This window comes from Taudactylus pleione, unplaced genomic scaffold, assembly GCF_031769625.1.
Source record: "Taudactylus pleione unplaced genomic scaffold, aTauple2 ptg000936l, whole genome shotgun sequence".
Lineage (NCBI taxonomy): Eukaryota > Metazoa > Chordata > Amphibia > Anura > Myobatrachidae > Taudactylus > Taudactylus pleione.
This window is the reverse complement of record NW_028285337.1, coordinates 430,610-451,564: the sequence shown is the minus strand read 5'-3', so window position 1 is coordinate 451,564 and position 20,955 is coordinate 430,610. Positions and strand designations below refer to the sequence as shown.

The following is a 20,955-nucleotide window of genomic DNA, read 5'->3' as shown; positions in this document are numbered from 1 at the left end:
ATGGCCTTACCGTTACTGTTGATATGGTGTAATCACACATGTTTTTATGGTTTGTTATTCAAATCAGCCATATGATCATGAGTCACAACTGCTTTGTTTATGTTTATCCTAGCTGACGTCCTCCGCTCTGCTTGTCTTTCTCATTACTGATCTAAATACAGAGAATTTAAAAATTTTCAATTGGTTATAGGTGTTTTTTATGAATGCACTTTTTGTTTATTAAATTGTTGGACAAAGTGGACTGTTAGGTCTTTGCAATGAATGAGTTGACCCCCAGTGTAATTCATTGTTTTATCTATTTCATTTTATTCAATCATAATAAATTGGCAACATGTTATTGTGATCTTTGTGTTCATTCAGATTTTATGTACTTAATATTGGTTTGTTCTACAGGATGGTTTAAAGCCTCTGCCTCTTTCCAAAATGATCCATGTGAGGAGTATTTTAAAATTGTAATGGTACATCCTATTTTGATGGTGTCACCTACAAAGGTGAGTTGAGATTTTCACTCATGTCTATTTTGTGGTATATTCTAACAAGGAACTGATACTGAAGAGCTCCACAGCGCATAGCGTCTGACAGCGCACAGCCCGCCGGTGAGCAAAATAAAGGCACACAGAAGCAACCCCTGGGAGACGGACCGCTGTGTCACTATCACTAACATGCTGCTGGCTGCCCTTCCTCACTAGCTGGACAGCGTAGGCTAGTTTGTTTCCCTGGGCTGCTCGTACTCCATGGTCTCTTCCTGCAGAGCACTAATGTACACTTGCCAGCAATAGCGGGGGCAGTGTAGGCCAGGGCTCCTTGATAGACCTTGTCAGACAGCTTCACCAGGATTAGCTTCACACAAACTCCTCCCTGGTGTTCCTGCAGCTGCCCAGCTACAATTAAATCAGGTACTTGCCCACCTATCATTCTGCTGGGGTCTCAGATCCTATCCCAGGCAGTAGATGCAGGGACAGCAGCCTGCCACATTGGGGCATACTATGTATTGTGGGCACTGTGGTGGTGCCGACTATTTATTGTGGGCACTGCAGTAGGGCATTCTAAGTATTGAGGGCACTGCGGTGGGGGAAGACTGTATTGGGTGCAATCTATTAGGGAAAGTGAACATGTTAAAAATCTCCATTTCGCCCATTCCAACAATTTTCAGGGTGGATTTGGGGGAATTCAGATTATCCAACATGTTAGATTTCCCCGATTCCCTGACCTTGGAGTCAGTAGAATGGGGAATTAGGGAAATCCATCACAGATGTATGGGTCCCATTACTCCTTGGATTCCTGTACTCTGTTCCTGTCTCCTCAATATATTGTTTATTGTAATTTCTATGGGTGTTAACACAATTTATTAATTAGCACAATTTAAAAAATAATAGCAAGTTGAGATATTTTTTTTTATATAATTTTCATTTTTCTCACCAGTCTTCCTACACATAGTTATTCATTGTCATTGTCACTACATCATGTGACTGTGGCAATCCAGAATAAAGGTGTACATACATTGTTGTGTGTACTGTATATAGATGAATGTGTGTGTGTGTATGTATACAACAGCTGTGATCCGGCACTCACAATAGTAATGAGAACATACTGCCTCCGGTGCCCTCCTTTACAGGGAGCAGCGTCCCCACAACATATATCCACAAGAGGCGGCACTCGGAGTCTTGGTAGAAGGTGAAGAAATGCAGATTTATTCCGACATAAGTGCTATACATCGACGTTTCGGGGCCACATCATGTGCCATGTGACTGTGGCAATCCAGAATAAAGGTGTACATACATTGTTGTGTGTGTATGTGTATGTGTGTGTATATATATATATATATATATATATATATATATAATTATATTGTGACACAGTTAGGTTGGGGGGTCCCTCTCCTGGGTAGAGGACTCCTTCCTTACACACACACACAGCAGCAGGGAAGCAGCACACCAGTCTGGATGCAAGTACAAGCTGGTCGGCGCCAGTCTTTATTGTACAATGACAGAAAGATAAAGAAAACATAAATATAAATCCTAGCCCTGTCGGGGCACTAACTTCACAGGTAGTTCCCCCACTACCAGAACCTGGCAGGGCCTAATGCTCTCGCCAGCAACAAAGGCACAGCACAGTACTCACAAATAGGTTTTTCAAGTGTCTCTGAGCAAACTCCCTGCCTGCTCTCCCAGGTGAGACACTCAGCCCTATACACACTAGGCTTATATTGGCCACTCTCAGGTGGAAACCCTAACAAGCCTGTTACCAGGCTGCGAGAACCAAAACCTGGAGTGGCCGTGGGTGGAGCCCTCCCTCTCCTCTCACCCACAACCCCCAGGTCCCAAACCGGCTTTTCAAAAAGCCGAAACTCAAGCCTGCTACACTGCAGACTTTCTCCTGGGGGTTTAAAACACATAAGACAGGAATCTGGGACAAATGTACCTGCCACAGACCACTTTACCAATGATCCTATCACTATATATATATATATATATATATATATATATATATATATATACACACACAGAAGGCGGCACTCCAAGGCTTTCATTAGTGAAAAAAAGATGTCAGTTCACTATATCGACATTTCGTGGACTGCTACCCCGTCTTCAGGTCAGATACAAATTAATAAAGTGATAAGTGCAAGTTTAAATACTTACAAATCAGGCCGCTCTCCCGCCTCCAGTCAGACGCCGTCCCTCAGGTGGGGAAGCAATCGGGAAGCCGACTGCCTATATACCGGCAGCCGGCTTCCCGACTGTCTTATCCCGGCATGGGTGAAATGCCGGGCGTCTAGATGTAGACGCCCGCATTTCCCCGACGCCGGGAGACCGGCGCCCGGCATCACGATTGTAGTGATGCCGGGCGCCGCGAGCGGACAGCCGCGGGGGGGGGGGGGGGTTAGATTTAGGGCTCCCGGGGGGGACTTAGGGTTAGGCACCCCCCCGGGAGGGTTAGGGTTAGGCTAGGGGGAGGGAGGGTTAGGGTTAGGCACCCCCCGGGGGGGACTTAGGTTTAGGCAGCTGGGAAGTGGGTGGTTAGGGTTAGGCACTTAGAGGGAGGATTAGGGTTAGGCACCCCTAAGGAGGGTTAAGTTAGTGGATACTTACCTATCCACGATCGGGATCTCCAGCGCTGTCGGGCTTCCGCTGCGTCGCACTCTGCCGCTGACGGGAATCGAACCGCCGGCCGCCGGGTTTCATACCCATTCCCTCAGGTGGGAACTTCACACCGGAAGTCCCTCTAACTAAACATAGTGCATGATGTATATCCCAGGAACCGCGTCTAAGCAGGGACAGGGTATAATATCAACGTTTCGATGCTTTAATGATACAAAAGACAATAGCAAAAATCTACTTAGATATACCTAACCCCACACCACGTGTAACGCAGCGGCATCCGGGTCCAGCAATGGAATTGCCCCACTGATGACATCGCACGCGCGACCCGTTGTCATTAATGGGACAGCACTGGAACACCCTCCATATAGCCCGGACTTAGTGCCATATGATTTCTGGGCATTCCCAACCCTGAAAAAACCACTGCGTATACAGAAGTTCTCAACTAATGAAGTGAAAAATGTCACAGCTGCAACACTAAAAGTGATGTCACAAAACAGTCTACTGCACGTCTTTGAATCATTGTTGAAACGCTGCAAAAAAATTTATTGTATGTGAAGGACGCGACTTCGAAAAAGAAAATTGTTCAGATCCTTTAGAGTCATCTGATTCTGAATAAAAATATCAGTCTCATTACTTTTCAATCAGCCCTGGTATATTATGTTGATTTGATTATTTTCAGACTTGTTGTGAATGTTATATCAAGATAAACTAAAAGCTGGACTGACAACTTATCCACTTTAAACTAATGTAGCTTTCATACAAACACACAAAATAAAAGCTAAAATTTAAGTTATGACTTGAATTCCAGTCATGCTAAATAAGTACAGTATTTGCCGAATTGTTTTAAAATATGGCATTTAAAACAGCAATCCCATAAAAAGTGTATCCTATCTGTCTGTCTATTGCAAGATGTTTGAAGGGCAGCAAAGAGAAATATATGAATATGCTTTCTGAAATGTCCTGACTGCTCATGATTCCATTTTTCTTTTTCAGTGCTTTAGAATGACACAAGTATTGGTTTTCACAATATTTGCTGCTTTGGTATTTTTAGACCTTTTTGTCAGATGTTACTATGGTATGCTGAAGTAAAATTATAAGCATTTCATAAGTGTCAAAGGCTTTTATTGACAATTACATTAAGTTTATGCAAAAAGTAAATATTTGCAGTGTTGACCCTTCTTTTTCAAGACCTCTGCAATTCGCCCTGGCATGCTGTCAATTAACTTCTGGGCCACATACTGACTGATTCTTGCCTATTCAATGTTTGGAGTTTTGTCAGAATTTGTGGGTATTTGTTTGTCCATCTGCCTTTTGAGGATTGACCACAAGTTCTTAATGGGATTAAGGTCTGGGGAGTTTCCATCATGCTGGAAAAGGCATTGTTCATCACCAAACTGTTCTTGGATGGTTGGAAGAAGTTGGTCTTGGAGGATGTTTTGGTACCATTCTTTATTCATGGCTGTGTTCTTAGGCAAAAGTGTGAGTGAGCCCACTCCCTTGGCTGAGAAGCAACCCCACACGTGAATGGTCTCAGATTGCTTTGTGTAGGTTGATATAGATATATATGGGATGTAGTTATGAGACCGGCTGCCGCGATGCCGCCGGTTTCAATACTGACGGAAATCACGACAAAGGACTTAAGATAGGCGTCGAAATACCATTGCCTATCTTAATCCCGATGCCGGAACTCCAAAGGACGCCAGCCCGAACGATGTAAGTCTGGGTCACCCATAGTGTTAGCAGCTGGAGGGGAGGTTAGATTTAGGGAGCGTAGAGGGGTTAGATTTTGGGGGGGAAGGTTAGGGTTAGGCACCCCTAGGGTGGAGGTTTAGGCACCACTGGGGGGGGTTAGGTTTAGGTACTAAGGGGGGAGGGTTAGGTTTAGGCCCTAACAGGGAGGGTTAGGGAGCAAGGTTGGGAGCATCAGGATTAGGCTACAAGAAGGGAGGGTTAGAGGGGGAAGGGAGAAGGGTAAGTATACTTACCAACCGTCGGGATACCAACCATCGGGATGCCACTGTCTGTATTCTGATAGGAGGCATCCCGGCAGTCAGCATTACATACCCATTCCATATATATATTTCACATAAAAGCACATATCAGTAAAACAGTACTGCATATCATCTAGCTCAGATAATGGTAAATATAATAAACCAACTTTTTAAAAATGTTAATTTATGTAACCAACAGTATCACAGTCCACCATTATAGCAAATAACAATTGTAACTATATATCCTTGTTAGAAAAAATGGAATTGATATTTCCTTTACAATAAACCACAGGTTTTTGGGTTGTAGAATGTTCCGTTTTCCAAATATATATGTATATAGTTATGCAGTGGTAGACTGAAAATATAGAATTATGATATGAACATACCTGTTGATAATTCTATTTCTTCGAGGTCCATAGGGTCCACAGGAATTACCTTGGGATATATAGTTGGACGGCGTCCATTGCACCAAACAGTAAAGCTTTGGAGCTCCCAGCATGCACTTGTCCTCCTCCCTATATAGCCCACCCCCAGCCACAGGCATTCAGTTCGTAACCAAACCCTGCGGCAAGAGACAGAGTGGAGAAGGAAGTGTCATGTACACAGGAAACACTCAACAAGCGAAGAGGGAATCTGTGACAAAAAAAAGCTTAGGAACCGATCCCTTCTGAGGCCAGGTATGTCAGCGTGGGTGCCCTGTGGACCCTATGGACCTCGAAGAAAAAGAATTATCAACAGGTATGTTCATACTAAAATTCTGTATTTCTTCTTCGGGTTCTATAGGGTCCACAGGAATTACCTTGGGACGTCCTAAAGCAGTCCTTAGAGGTGGGGACGCTCCTGAAAGCGAATCCGCCACCCAATGACGGTGTAATGGTTAGCATTACTGCCTCACAGCACTGAGGTCGTTGGTTCGATACCCACTACGGCCCTAACTGTGTGGAGTTTGTATATTCTCCCTGTGCTTGCGTGGGTTTCCTCCGGGTACTCCGGTTTCCTCCCACACTCCAAAAATATACTGGTAGGTTAATTGGCTCCTAGCAAAATTACCCCTAGTGTGTATATGTGTGTGTGTGATAGGGTATATAGAGTGTAAGCTCCACTGGGGGCAGGGACTGATGTGAATGGCCAAATATTCTCTGTAAAGCGCTGCGGAATATGTGTGCGCTATATAAATAACTGGTAATAATAATAATAATAATCCTGGGAGGCATACATTTGATAACATATTAACGGAAGACCAAGTGGCTGCCTTGCGGAGTCATTCAGCCGAGGAGCCCTGTCTTACCACCCACAATGGTCCCATGGACCGAGTGGAATGTGCTGTTCCCTTGTTTAGGAACAGGGGGATCAGCCTGTGTATAGGTCTGAGAAATGGCCATACAGAACCAGTGAGCCAAGTCTGTTGGTTCGCTGGCCAAACTCTTTTGTGAACGATATAAACACAAAGAAACCGTTTCCCTGATGGAGTTGGTGTGCTCCCCATAGATACGAATAGCACGAACCACACCCAGGGAAGCTTCACCTGTAGACAGGTCTGAAGACTTGAAAGGCCGTGCTACAATTTCCTAAATTATATTGAAACGGGCACAACCCTTGGGAGGTAGCCCGCCTTGGTTCGGAGGACAGCTCTATTTTAATAAAACACCAAATAGGGAGAGCGACATGACAGTGCTGCCAAGTCAGACACTCTGCAAGCTGAAGAGATGGCCAGGAGAAAAACCCCTTCTCCGTCAGCCACCTCAAGTCCACCTTATCCAAGGGTTCAAAGGGATGCGACTGTAGTGCCCTGAGAACCAAGACAAATCCCACAGTGCCACCGGTGGGAGAAGTGGAGGTTGCAGGCGCAGAACCCCCTGTAAGAATGTTCTAACATCCGGCAGAGGAGCATCTTGCGCTGAAATCAAACCAGTTAAAGCCGAAACTTGGACTCTCAAGGTAACCAGGAAAAGACCTAAGTCTAATTCAGCCTGGAAAAAAAAAAAAAAATATATCCTTGATATCTTGAACATGTTAGGGCCATATTTCCTATGGTAACACCAAAGAAAAAATTACTTCCAAACCCTGTGATGGATGAGATCAGAAGTAGGCTTCCTTGCTCTCAGCATCATCTTTATCACTGAAGGAAAAAACCCCTTGGCCTTTAAGACAGAAGATTTAAAGGCTATGCCGTTAAAGCCAGCCGAGGTAAACTCTGGTATAGGCAGGGACCCTTTATTAGCAGAACCTGTCGTAGAGGCAGTGAAAATGGACTGTCTACGGATAGACAAGCCGGATTTGAGAACCAATTCTACCTGGCCCAGGCAGGAGCCATTAGTATGATCCTGCCGCCCTCCTGCTTGAATTTTGTGACGACTCTTGAGAAGAGGGAGATTAGGGGAAACAGGTATGCCAACCTGAAGTACCGTCTCTCCACCAGAGTGTCCACAAAGGTGGCTGAGGGGTCCCTGGACACATACCTGGGGACCCTGTGGTTGTGAGGTAATGCCATGAGCTCTATCTGGCATCCCCCACCTGTCCCCAGGAGTTAAAATACCTCCGGATGAAAACCCCATTCTCCGTCTTGTATGTCCTGGCGACCTAGGAAGTCTGCTTCCCAGTTGAGAACACCTGGGAAGACTATTGCCGAGACCGCTGGAAAATGGCATTCTGCCCATAGCAGAATCCTTGCCACTTCTTCCATAGCTGCCGTACTTCATGTGCCTCCTTGGTCATGTAGGCCACTGCTGTCGCACTATCGGACTGAACCTGGACAGGTCTGCCCTGTGCACGTATGAGTACCTTGAGTACTGCCCGAAGCTCCAATATATTTATTGGTAGGTGACTTTCTGGTATTATCCCACTATCTTGAAAGGTGCGATGACTTGTCACTGCTCCCCATACTCGCAGACTTGCGTCTGTGGTGTATCCACTCAGGGACCCATAGTGGACGACCCTTGTTCAAAAATGAGTTGTCTCCAGCCACCAGGCTAGGAAGAGGCAAACCTCTGGTGAGGTGCAACCCATCTGGGATTTTATCCGATGATACAGACCATCCCACTGATCCAAGATCCACAACTGCAGGGACCTGGAGTTGAACTGGGCATAAGTCACCATGTCGAACGTGGCTACCATAGAGCCCAGCATCTGCATAACCAAGTGAACTGACACTATTTGCCTGGAAGGTAGATTGTGCACACAAGTCTGTAGTGTTACAATCTTGTCCTCTGGTAGACAAAACCCCTGTCCGAGAGAGTCCCGCAGTTCCCCCAAGTGCACCCTCTGCTAAGTTGGAAAAAGTGACGACCTATTTTCCAAATTCATTACCCAGCCATGCTCCTGTAAACAGGCAATAGTCATCCTATTGTAACCTCTCCTGAGAATGCCAATCTCGGGAGGTCATCTAGATATGGCAGTATCCTGACTCCACTGAGACGAGCAGTCATGACTGCTTGGTAAACACCCGAAGGGCTGTGGCTAGACCGAAGGGTAGATCCTGAACTTGGTAATGTTGCTGATCTACTTCCAACCTGAAAAAGGCTTGGTGGTATTATGCAATTAGGAGATGCCGATATGCATCCTGTATATCCAATGAAACTATGAAGTCTCCAGGCTCCATTGCCAGCCTAATTGCCGTAAAGAGGAATTTGGACACCTGGACGAATCTGTTACCTTAGATCCAGTATAGGGCAGTGCGACACCTTGGGTTTTTTTTTTCCCAAAAACAAATACAAAACATAACCCCTTCCCTGTTGTGTCACAGGGACTTTAACTTCTGTATCCCAGGAGGGCCCCAATAGACTCCCGGTAGGCCGAGACTCTGACTGGGTCTGCAGGAAAGGTCGTGTCCACAACCTCTGAGGATGGTGCCTCTGGAACAAGATGGCATAACCCACAGAGCCACCTCTCACACCCAGGCATCTGTGATACCAGGCCTGAGTGAACTGCAAGGAATTCATGAGGGGCATCTATATAGGACATCAATGCTGTGAACACCTCGCAGCATGAGGCACTGCAGCCGGAGACCGTGCTTCTGCGGCTCTTGTCCACTAAGCGCGACCAAGTCTGAGACCAAGCGGCCACACAGGTGGCTCTAGTGCTGGTGCAGGTACACCGGTGACATGAAGTAACTGTTACCATAGTACTACACACTCCACCCTAGTTAACAGCCTGCTCAGACAGGCCTGACGCACAGGACTTACATCTCATCAGACAGTAGTCTACTATCTGTCTTGAAAGCAGGGCGCATGGACAACCCAGCCTGAGATTCGTCAGCACCCAGATTGAGAACAATAATTCGTATTCACCTCCTGACGTCTAAAGATTGGCCGCCTCGACATCAAAGAAACCTCCTCTTCCTCATTTGAGGACAGTCTCCGCTATTTCCGAAAGGAGACATCCACTAGGACTAATGGTCTTCTTTCACCAAAACAGACCCATTTCTCTCCGTACCGGAGTCTGATGAGGAGACCGAGTCATGGGTGACGAATCCTATGCCCCTGCTCCCCGCTACCCATCTAACTGCCTTCGGACTCTGACTTAGAGTGAGTAGCAGAATAACCCCAACAGGAATTCATATGGGGCATATACACAGAAGGACGCAAATGCTGTGAACACCTCATGGCATGAGGCACTGCAGCCAGAGCCTGTGCTCCTGCGGCTTTTGTCCACTACGTGCGACAAAATCTGAAACCAAGCGGCCACACAGCTGGCTCTAGTGCTGGTGCAGGTGTACCAGAGACATAAAGTAGCTGTTAGAACAGTACTTACACCATCCATCCTGGTTAACAACCTGCTCAGACAAGCCTGCAACACAGGGCTTACATGCTCCTTCTTACCTTACACATGTATAAATGGTATAAGGTATACAGTATAAATGCAATGTGACTTTCATGAAAACACCCCACACACATTCAAGGTGATGAGGAGAAACAGTGATAATAAACCTGACAGTTTTGCAAACAGGCAGTGTACATACAGTAGCTAGCATTTATAGTCACATACAATGCATAGATACGCACTTTTGCTATGGCAATATGGACTCTGAGCAAGGCATAAGCACGCCCACTATGTCTTGGCGAGCGATTACTTTGTGGTCATAGACGCCCACCAGCCTGTCTTTAGCCGCCCACTTGCGTACATAATCTCCAAGAAGTATATACAACCATTGGTACATCGGGTTCCATCGGATCAGACCGCAGCGCTTGCGGTTGACTGTACCCTACCGCAAAGACTGCGAGCACTTCAGTGTATTATTCAACCAGGTGACGTGTACTATGACGCTGCCTGTTAATTATGTAGGCCCCAGAAACGGCGTGAAAACACTCTGGCACGCCTGCGTCCACAACTCCACTCCCCCGTTACTACTGGCCTGCCCCTGTTACCACCCACAAACGGCCTCTCCTGTCACTCATTCCACTGGGCTGTCTTTGCAGAGTGAGCGATCACATTCCGATTGCTCATACTAGTTTGCGCACACGCACTGCAAACTACACACATGCGCACATTAGCGAACATAGGGCCTGATTCAGAGCCGGACGCTATTTGCGCTCGCTCGTCCAGAAAATAGGGGTGGCTATTCAAATGAACCATTCGCTGTTTGCGGTCTGTTCACGCCTCTAGGTCTGAACGAGCGAACAAAACTTGCGGTCGTTTTTTGGGAAACTACGCCCCCTGGCCGTTCGCATCCTACGTCATGTCCGCTATTTATTAGATTAATCGAGTACATCGAACAGGGTATGAGCTGCTCGCTATTCTTGTGGTTGGTTTTTGCTACCACAATTTTGCGAGCAGTTCTGGCTAAAAAAAAACCCAGTGACGTGGTCAATGACGCTGCTGTTTTAAATATGCACACCCATAAAACGCCCGTTTTGACCTTTAAGCACGCCTGCGATCGGATCTCCACTCCCCGTTTTCAAGCACCTTCCCCTGTTACCACCCACATACGCCTCATCCTGTCACTCAAATTATCAGGCATTCGCTATTTTGCGAGCACATGAATTTCGGCCGCACTGACTGGTTCGCGCATGCGTATATCGATCCGTACGCATGCGCAGTTTGGCAAACATCGCTCGGAGCGAACGAGCTGCCGCATACGAGTGGCTCTGAATCAGGCCCATAGTCTGCAACGAGTGGCCGCTTGCTAGCGAGCGGGTCTGAATCAGTCCATAACCTGCACACAACATGGATACTACAGTGCGTGATCTGAGACCCCCTTATAAATATATAGAGCAAATACAAATAGTTTATGCAGAATAAAGTACCAGATTGTGCACTTTATAATGTAACAAATGTATAATAATAAAGCACATTTGTGATCCTGTCTACATATACTGTAATGCACTCTACATATGATCATGTCGAAAACTCAATGAGAACTGCAGTAGGTTTAGTAAAGGTTAAATACATCTTGTCATTGTGCAAAAAAGGTTATCTAAGTTATTATCACTGGGAAGTGTTGGACACTTTTTGAAGTACGGCAGCTTTGCAATTCCGTCATTGTAAAAATGCAAATGCAGCAGGAGGTGTATGACACTCCCTGCTGCATTTGCGATCTCAGCACTGCCATCGAGGTAGCAGGTTGGTATCACCATCGTGACCATCGGTGGCCAGCTGAGTAAGCCTCCGCTTACACAGGCTGGCCAGCTCGCGAGGTCAGGAAACTGGTTGACGCAGTCCCACCTTGCTACTCCTGGAATTTGGGTCGGACTCGCCCCCATTTCCAGGAACATCGGCTGCCCCTTAAATGCCTCTGCCTGTCAATTAGGCAGAGGCACAGAAGGGGCTGCGTGCGATAATCGGGAATCTGCATTCATCATTACACTTACTTGCAATGCTGAATCAGCCCCTTAGTTTGCAATATGCTAAATTTAAAATGTTTTTTCAACACAAGAAAACATTAGATATGTTACAAATTTGTCCTCCTACACCTACCCTCATTATGCCAGGTGTACGAGAACAGAAAAAGCAGCGGCCACTGCACCATAGCACTTAGCATTGCGTCTAAGATGTATTTTCAGACGAAAACGACGCTGACGGGCATTTTGTCGCGACTGCAGCAATAGTGTATGCGGTCACATCTGTAACTCAACTACTAATTTTGTTTGGCAGGAGGGCGAATCTTGGTGCAGTTTCTTTAGAAACAATCCATGCAACCACCATGTTCATCCTTGTTCCTGCACTACCAGGTAACTGACCCTGTGCAATTTCGGTGCACAGGCTGGAATCTGCCATATTGTATGAAGAGGGGGTGGGGCCCTCAGGCAGAGGGATCACCAGGGATTTCCCCTATACTCTTGTTGGTCAGTCTGACTCTGACTGCTATTTTGATTATGATTCAAACCACTGGCCAGGCTGGAGGTAGGGAAGGGGGGGATTCTGGTCAGCTGGAAACACCCCCTGCGTTTGCCTATGTCTGCAATATGCATTGGTAAGGAATTGTACTTTTCTGGGCCCTACTGCCATCAATGATTACTATACTGCTATGTAATTGTTAGTGAAAAATATATGTCTGAATGAAATTTGTTGTAAGATATTTACTTATTTTTATTTATTAACAGTTTCTTATATATATATATATATATATATATATATATATACACATTTTATTTTTTTTTCATGTTTTCAGTTGGGTAATATTGTATCTTTCCTGTACAGGCAGTGGCTCTCACTTTTACAGACTTCATAACAGAACCCTTAAAACATGTGGGGAAAGCAATCGGAGAATTTTTGCACAATTTACTTGCAGAGATTCCTTTATTCTACCAGTTGCCAGTGCTCCTTATTATAGCGCTTCTTCTGTTGGTGAGTATGCTTCTTTTTTTAAATTTTTATAAGGTAGAATCTGCTAAATAAAAAAAAACAGCAATGTTTACAGCATTGGTTCTCAACCATAGGCAAAACTAGAGATCTGGTATTGGGTGGTCCCAGTTTTAGCATGTCAGATATTGTGTTACTGTTTCTTGGAAAAGTGGCGTCTGTCCCCATGGTGTTACGCTGTGTGGGGAGGAACCTTGTGTGCATGGCGCCGGACAGGAAAGGGGGCGTTGCCTCATAGACATGGGGCGTGGTCACTTGGGAAGGGGTATGGCCTTGCCGCCCGAACCCCAGTGGTCCAGTGTGGTGGGGGGTGCCAGAAGTACGGGTGAGCACTGTGCAGTGCTGGCTCCCTCACACTGTCAGGAGCTGAGTGCTGCACTTAATGCTACAGTGCAGCACCTGGCTCCTGTTACCTTGGTGTCACCCCTCAGCGAATTTTTGGGGCCCCAGTCAGTTTTAAAGTCTTTTCTTACCTATATGGTAGTTTCTCTGCAACGGGGAACCTCTGAGGAATTTGAGCTTCACTGGGCAGTGTCTTCAGCCGGTATTCAATATTCATGCAGGAGATCACATTGTCTGGAAGATGCCTGTTTATGTAGAAATATAACCCATGTCATCATCATAACCAGATAATATATACTGTAGTAACAGAAACTTTTGTGCAGGAAAAATGTGAATTTCCCTGATCAAACTTCTGTCTCTCCAGGCTCCCCAGTGTTACTCCAGACCCCACAATGTCTCCATCCCTAGGCCCCCCTGTGGTTCTCCAGGCTCTCTGTGTCTCTTTATCTCCAGGCCCCCATGTCTCTCCTTCTCCAGGCCCCCTTGTCTCTCACCAGGGCCCCCTGGGCCTCGCCATCCCCTGGACCCCCTGGGCCTCGCCATCCCCTGGACCCCCTGGGCCTCGCCATCCCCTGGACCCCCTGGGCCTCGCCATCCCCTGGACCCCCTGGGCCTCGCCATCCCCTGGACCCCCTGGGCCTCGCCATCCCCTGGACCCCAGTGTGCGTCTCAGCCCCATTCCCCCGACCCCAGTGTGCGTCTCAGCCCCATTCCCCCGACCCCAGTGTGCGTCTCTCTGCGCCATTTCGCCATCCCCAGTGTGCGTCAGCATCATTCCCCAGCCCTGTGCAGTCAGCTCCAACCTTCCCCACTAGCCTCCTGTGCAGTCATCTCTAACCCCCACCAGCCCCCTGTGCTGTCAGCTATAACCCCCACCAGCCCCCTGTGCAGCCAGCTCCAACCTTCCCCCACCCAGCCCCCTGTGCAGTCAGCTCCAACCCCACCCAGCCCCCTGTGCAGTCAGCTCCAATCCCCCTGCAGCCCCCTGTGCAATCAGCTCCAACCTTCCCCCTCCTAGCCCCCTGTGCAGTCAGCTCCTATTCCCCCCCGCCTTCTGTGCAGTCAGCTCCCCCCACCCCAGCCCCCTGTGCAGTCAGCTCCAATCCTACCCCTCCCCCCCCTGCAGTCGCCACTGCTGCTAGCACTTACCTGCTCAGTGCTGCTCCGTCCTCTGCTTTGTCTGCCCCGCTGCTTGTGGGAAGAGCTGCTGCTGGGCATGCACAGCAGCTCCCCTGGCGGATTTTAATTTTTTTTTTTAAGGTAAGCTTCTACGCATGAGCAATGCGCAGAAGCTGTAGACTGTAGAGCTGCCCGATCAGAGCTCAGCTCCGATTATGGGTGCGGGGTGGCCGCCGGCCAGTGCCCTGGACGGCGGTGGGCGGGCAGCGGTGGTTCGGAGAACTGGGCTAATGGGTGGTCCTGTGCACCCCCGGACCACCCCCTCGTTTCGCCTATGTTCTCAACCTCAACCCAACAGGTCATGTTTTAAGGATTTCTGTCTGTGGAAACAGGTGGCATAATTACTGTCCCTGCAAAATAGATTTACTCATCTCTGCATGATTAAAGAAAACCACAAAACATGACCTGTTGATGGTACTTGAGGACTGGAGTTGAGAACTGCTGGTTTATAGGATCTCATCAAAGTTGAACAATATTTCCTATTGAATTACTTGAACATTGGAAAGGCTGAAAAGTTTTTAATAATGGACTATTTTTTATGCTTTTTGTGATGCATAGACAGGAAATCAAGGTTTTTATTCTAAAGCTTTTTACGCAAGTGTCAATGTTAAGCATTCAACATGCTTTTTAAAGCAGATTAAGATAATTTTGATTCCAATACACATTTGCTTTGTTTCGCTTCTCATCAAGTTCAGTGTTAATTTGTGTTTTACCAAATGTTATGTCATATTACTTATAATAATACAATATGCTGCTGGGAAGTGGGGTGTGTTGATAAATGTGCTTTGGACACTGTTTTAAAAGGCAACATAAGTACAAGGTCTCTGCCCACATTTTAGCTACATCCATGTGCACAATCTTTTACACTGGTTAAATGGTTAGTAGGATCACGCTTCCCACTAACATGTGCAGAACAGATTTTCTCCTCCTCATCCAGTGTCCCGGCAGTGACATAGCTGTCTCTAACCGTCTACATCACTGCCACTTTTGCACCCTAGAATGCCATGTGCATGGCACTCTGCAGTGCATTCGCACTAACAAATGTACAAGGAGGGTAACTTCAGTCCCCCAGATGCCAGCTCTGTATGAGGGGGAGAGTAATGTCATTGGGGGGATAGGAGATAATATTACAATAGGGACACATTTCGACTCCATAGTGTGAGACTCCCCCCTTTCCCCCACAATTAAAAAAAAAAAAAATGGTCAGTTAGGTGGTTAAGAGACAAATATCTCAGGATCTTTTCTGGCTACTGGACAGTGGTGGCTTTCATAAACTGCCATGGAGGCACAATAACCACAACTGTCATGAGCAGAAAATAATTTGATATCCCTCACTTAATTGCATGTGGCAGAGAAAGACCTAAAGATACTGTATATGCCATCCATCCAGGAGAATGTGTCTTACACAAAGAGATTTTTTTTTCTGAACACAGAAGTTTGGACTCCCTCAAATAGGTTCAAAGACAACAGCCTTAAACACTAAAGTTGCCTCTGTATAAACCCATCACAGGAGCACCAGACCATAGGGAATGATCTGTTGATTCCATTCAAAATTCTGCTAGCACACTATGGAAGAACAAGAGTAGTAGTGGTCATAACAGTGCTCCTACAGTATTTTGTCTGTGCTACAGTGGATTGGAAAGTCCTTTTGGAACAGCATTGACCTCTGCCACTCACTTAGGTCTTCTGCAGCAGGGACAGAGTCTGCATTTTAACCCAAATGTCCTGTCTTTGAGGTCGTGGAGATTGCATTGTCATTGCTAAGGTGCAGAGATCTCTAAAAATATAATAGAGACATTATACTATTTAAAGACAGAAAATCAAATTACCCCCCTACTTATTATAGGATTTGTAAAGTACTTACTCTGTGGTGTAAGCCTAAACTATTTGGCCCTACTTCTGCTACTTTTTCACAAACTCTAGATTTTCTTCAGTATGGATTGGAAAACTGCTTTGTTCCTTTTTGGGGCACCTCAAGATCATAATCTAGTGTTAGATGCTATAATGTCTAATCCCTTGCAAGATTTTTATCTCAAATGGTATATTTCATGTAACACTCACATCTGCCTGTTGATTTGGAGAGCTACATGTTCTATTATGTAAGGAACCAATAATGAAAAATAACTATTCCATTCTCTTGATCTTGTCAGGACAATTTCTGTAAACCTGCCTAGAATTAAAGATCTCAGGAAAATTTATCAAATTGGTATCTTGTAGAAGCTCTTGAAAGACCTGCTCCTCCTAAACATCCTTACGCTTATATTGTAAGTTGACTTGAGGGGCAAAATGTAATAGTGTGAAAGTTTAGAAAATGTGAGAATTTAGAAGTAAACTCTCACACTATTACATTGGCCGAGTTGTGTCTTCAAAATGGGAAAACCTCTGGATGAGAGTTTAAATCGTGAGCGTTTTTTTGAGTCTGAAAAACATGCGAGTTTGCATGTTCTCGGACTTTATTACATTGGCCCATTTTAAAAAGAGTTAGAGTGAACACTGGAACAATCCAGTTCTGTTCTGGGAGGCGTCGAAGGCGGTCATGAGGGGACACATTCTCGGCTATGTTGCTAAGTTGAGGCAAGACAATGCTACCAAACATAAATCTTTCTAGGAGGCTGCTTCTAAAAATTTAAATTATTACATAGAATCTCCATCTGAAACCAATCTGGTGGCTTAATTTAGAGATAAGAGGCTATTTGATTCTTTTCACACGTCCCAGGCGCAGCAACGCTTAGACTATACAAAGCACTCCTACTGCAAATGGGGAAATCGTTCGGGCAAATTACTGGCTACAATGTCCAAGCCATGGAAGAAACGCTCATTTGTGGCTGCGTTGGGAGATGTCCTTGAACAAAACCTATACCCGCACAAATGATATTTCTACTTCAGGGTCCATAGGGTATCCACAGGATACCTTGGGGTATAGGCGATGACGTCAGACATCGGGCACCACAGAGTTAAATTTTCAGCGTCCCATGATGCACTGGGGTCCCTCTCCTATACCCCACCCCCCAGCCAAAGGCAAATCAGTTTCGTTGGTGCCCGGCTCGGAGTCGGATCACCTTTAACAGAGGGGGGCTGTTATGGCCTCTGAAGTTTTCTTCAAAGCAGCTGTGGCTGCACATTTCAGTTGTACAGCTTGGACAGTCAGTACTGACGTCCATGCTGTCACTCCTACACCTTGCCGACCAGTACACAGGTACTGATTCGGGGATGCTGGTAGGTATCTGGGGTCACAGCTAGTGGTGACCTCGGATTACCTTGACTGTGGCCAGATTCAAGGGGAGCAGGTAAGCAGCGGGGTCCCGCGGAGGGTACCCACCGATAAGTCTTTTTAGTCTCCAGGCAGGGGGCTCCCTAGAGAAAGGCTGCGCATGGAGCCAGGTATTAACCTGCGCTTCCACTAGACCACCAGGGACAGCGGGCCGCGGCTGTGCGGTAAAGTCCTTCCCTGTCTAACAGCCGGCTCATTGTCCAATACGGTACAGCACCTGACGGACGTATTGCAAGGGGAATCCTCCTTACGGCCACCTAAGCGGTCGTTAGTGTCTCAGATGCCTCAGTTTGATGAGGATGATGTGTCGTCTGATGACGGTGAGATTTTTGACTATTCGGACCAAGAGTCTAAGTCTAAAATCTATATACCCGGCCTTATACGGGCAGTCCGTACGGCCTTAGTTATTGAGGATGATGATCCCCCAGTGGCTAAATCCAAATACGCCTCTCTTTAAGGACATTAAGGGTGATGCCACTGTATTTCCTCTATCTGGTGAGTTAGTGGATCATTTAGAGGAGGCGTGGAAAAATCCGGGTAAGCGGTACCAGCCTCAAAAAAAAGTTTGGCTGTTGCGTACCCCTTTGCGCACAATTATTTTTCAAAGTGGGTAACACCTCCACAAGTGGATTCTCATCCACTTGTCACACGCCTAGTGAGGAGTGCTACAGTACATTACCCATGCCCTCCATGTCCTCCTTAAAGGTTGCTACGGATCGTAAGGTGGAAATATGCATGAAATCCATTTATTCCCTTGCTGGGGGGGCGTCCAGACCGGCTATGGCCGTGTGCTGGGCGGCCAGAGCCTGGAGGCGTCTCTGGACACCGACTCATCGCCTGAGCAGGCGGAGTTAGTGGGCTATCTCAGAGATTCAGCCACGTACATTAATGAGGCAGCCTTGGATATAGGTCTCCCCACGTCCAGAATCTCCTCGGCAGCAGTGGCGGCTCGCCGCACCCTATGGTTGCGCTCTTGGAAAGCGGCGCTGATTCCAAAAAGGGATTGGAATGCTTGCCTTTTAATGGACAAGTCCTATTTGGCCCTGACCTGGACAAAATTGTGGCCACTCAGGCAGCAGCTAAGTCTGTGTGTCTGCCATCGGCTTCTGTCCCATCAGGGTCGGGTTCTTCGTCCTTTCGGCCGTACAGGGCCCAGGGTAAGTCCAAGTTACAGTCCTTTCCGAGACGGGCAGGGGCCAAGAAATCTGCCATGCCAAAGAGGCAGGCTTGGAGAGACGTCCTGCTCCCAAGTCGGACGACAAGCCTTCAGCCTGATGGGACGGGCTTCTCTTTGGGGGGACCCCAAAGTGGGAGGCCAACTTCTTCAGTTTGCCCAGTGCTGGTGTCTGACCACCACAGACACTTGGGTAAGAGAAGTGGTTTCTCAGGGGTAAGCCCTTTCCTTCCGGAGGAGGCCTCCCAGTCGGTTTTTCACCACGGGTCTTCAGTCCAATCAGGACAAGGCCCTGAAGTTCCGGAAGGTGTTACACTCTATGCTCCAGGCTGGAGTCATAGTGCCGGTTCCATTGTCTCAGAGGGGATTGGGGTATTACTCCAATCTTTTTCTGGTACAGAAGCCCAGTGGGTCTTACTTGTCCATCCTCAACCTCAAATCCCTCAACAAATCTTTGAGAGTTCCTTGGATCAGGATGGAGACCCTGCGTACCATCATTTTGGCGATGGAGCCTGGGGATTTCATGGTGTTGCTAGATATTCAGGATGCTTACCTGCATATTCCTATTGTCTCAGCGCACCAACGGTTCCTCAGGTTTTCAGTGGTCGACAAACACTTCCAATTTCAGGCTCTGCCCTTTGGTCTGGCCACAGCACCTCGAGTGTTTACCAAAGTTATGGCAGTTATGGCAGCTCACCTGCGGATGCAGGGGGTTCGATTGTAACCCTATCTGGACGACCTCCTGTTGCTGGCAGAGTCTCCAGAGAAACTTCAGTGCCATCTGCAACTGACAGTCTCTGTGTTACAGAATCACGGCTGGCTGATCAACTGGAAGAAGTCCTCCCTGGTTCCCTCACAGAGGATGATCTATCTCTGAGCCCTGTTGGACTCCCAACATCAGAGGATCTTTGTGACAGAGGAAAAGATCTCTGCGTTACAGGCAAAAGTACGCATTTGCCTGCAGAGTCAGAGTCTATTCACTCGGCAATGAGGTTACTGGGTTCCATGGTGTCGATGTTCGACATGGTGGAGTACGCCCAGTTCCACTCCAGACCTCTGCAGAAGTTGATCCTCTCCAGATGGAATGGGTTGCCGACTGCTCACCTGAACAGGGAGCGCCCGTTTTGGATTGCAGACTGGGTCCTTCTGACAACTGATGCCAGTCTGCGAAACTGGGGAGCAGTGACAGGTCCACACTTCTTCCAGGGAAGGTGGACACCAGCAGAATCTGCTCTTCCGATAAACATCTTGAAACTTCGGGCAGTATTCAAAGCTCTCCAGCAAGCAAGACATGTCCTGCACGGAAAACCCGTGCAGGTACAGTCAGACAATGCCACCACGGTGGCTTACATAAACCGCCAAGGAGGGACCTGCAGTCAGGCGGCTCTGACAGAGGTGTCCCTCATTCTGACTTGGGCGGAAGGCAATCTCTCTGCCATATTGGCAGTGTTCATACCAGAAGTCCTGGTAAGCAGACTTTCTCAGCCATCAAGACTTGCATCCAGGAGAGTGGTCTCTTCACCAGGAGGTGTTTCAGCTACTGGTGAACAAGTGGGGCCTTACAGGGATAGACCTCATAGCCTCCAAACACAACAACAAGCTGCCTGTGTACGGGTCAAGAACAAGAGACGCAAAGGCACTTCTAGTGGATGCCCTGTCGGTCATGTGGACCTTCCAGTTTGCGTACCTCTTCGGTCCGTTCTCCCTTCTTCCTCGAGTGATTCGCAAATTCAAGCAAGAAGGCGGCATGCTCCTGCTGATAGCTCCAGCGTGGCCCAGACGTCACTGGTACTCAGATCTTCGAAGTCTCTCAGTAGACACTCCTATGCTGTTGCTTCAACATCCGGACTTGTTGCTTCAACGTCCGGACCTGTTGCCTCAAGGTCCTTGCCATCACCCAGACCCGGGTCGTCTGTCTTTGACGGCGTGGCTGTTGAGACTGCCTTATTATGGTCCAGGGGTTTTTCCAGCTCTGCAGTTAACACCATGCTCGGAAGCCAACTTCTGCAAGAATTTTCCACAGAGTGTGGCATACTTTCTTTGAATGGTGGCATCCTAGAGGCTATGATCCTCAGGTCCTCAGAATATCCAGGGTGTTTG

The 20,955-nt window shown here is 47.2% G+C and overlaps 1 protein-coding gene across 6 annotated transcripts in view; it reads left to right on the top strand.

Annotated features, from left to right (window-relative positions):
• The window catches only part of LOC148473312 (chloride channel CLIC-like protein 1), a 144,721-nt gene that overhangs the window by 92,798 nt on the left and 30,968 nt on the right, over window positions 1-20,955 (top strand). For all 6 annotated transcript variants that reach the window (XR_015872983.1, XR_015872984.1, XM_088459807.1 and 3 more), the window contains exons 8-9: window positions 394-491; window positions 12,728-12,874. Coding sequence is in view for 4 of the 6 variants with exons in the window: in XM_088459807.1 (XP_088315933.1) it covers window positions 394-491; window positions 12,728-12,874 (245 nt within the window). In the remaining 2 variants the exon portion in view is untranslated. The remainder of the gene's footprint in view (window positions 1-393; window positions 492-12,727; window positions 12,875-20,955) is intronic.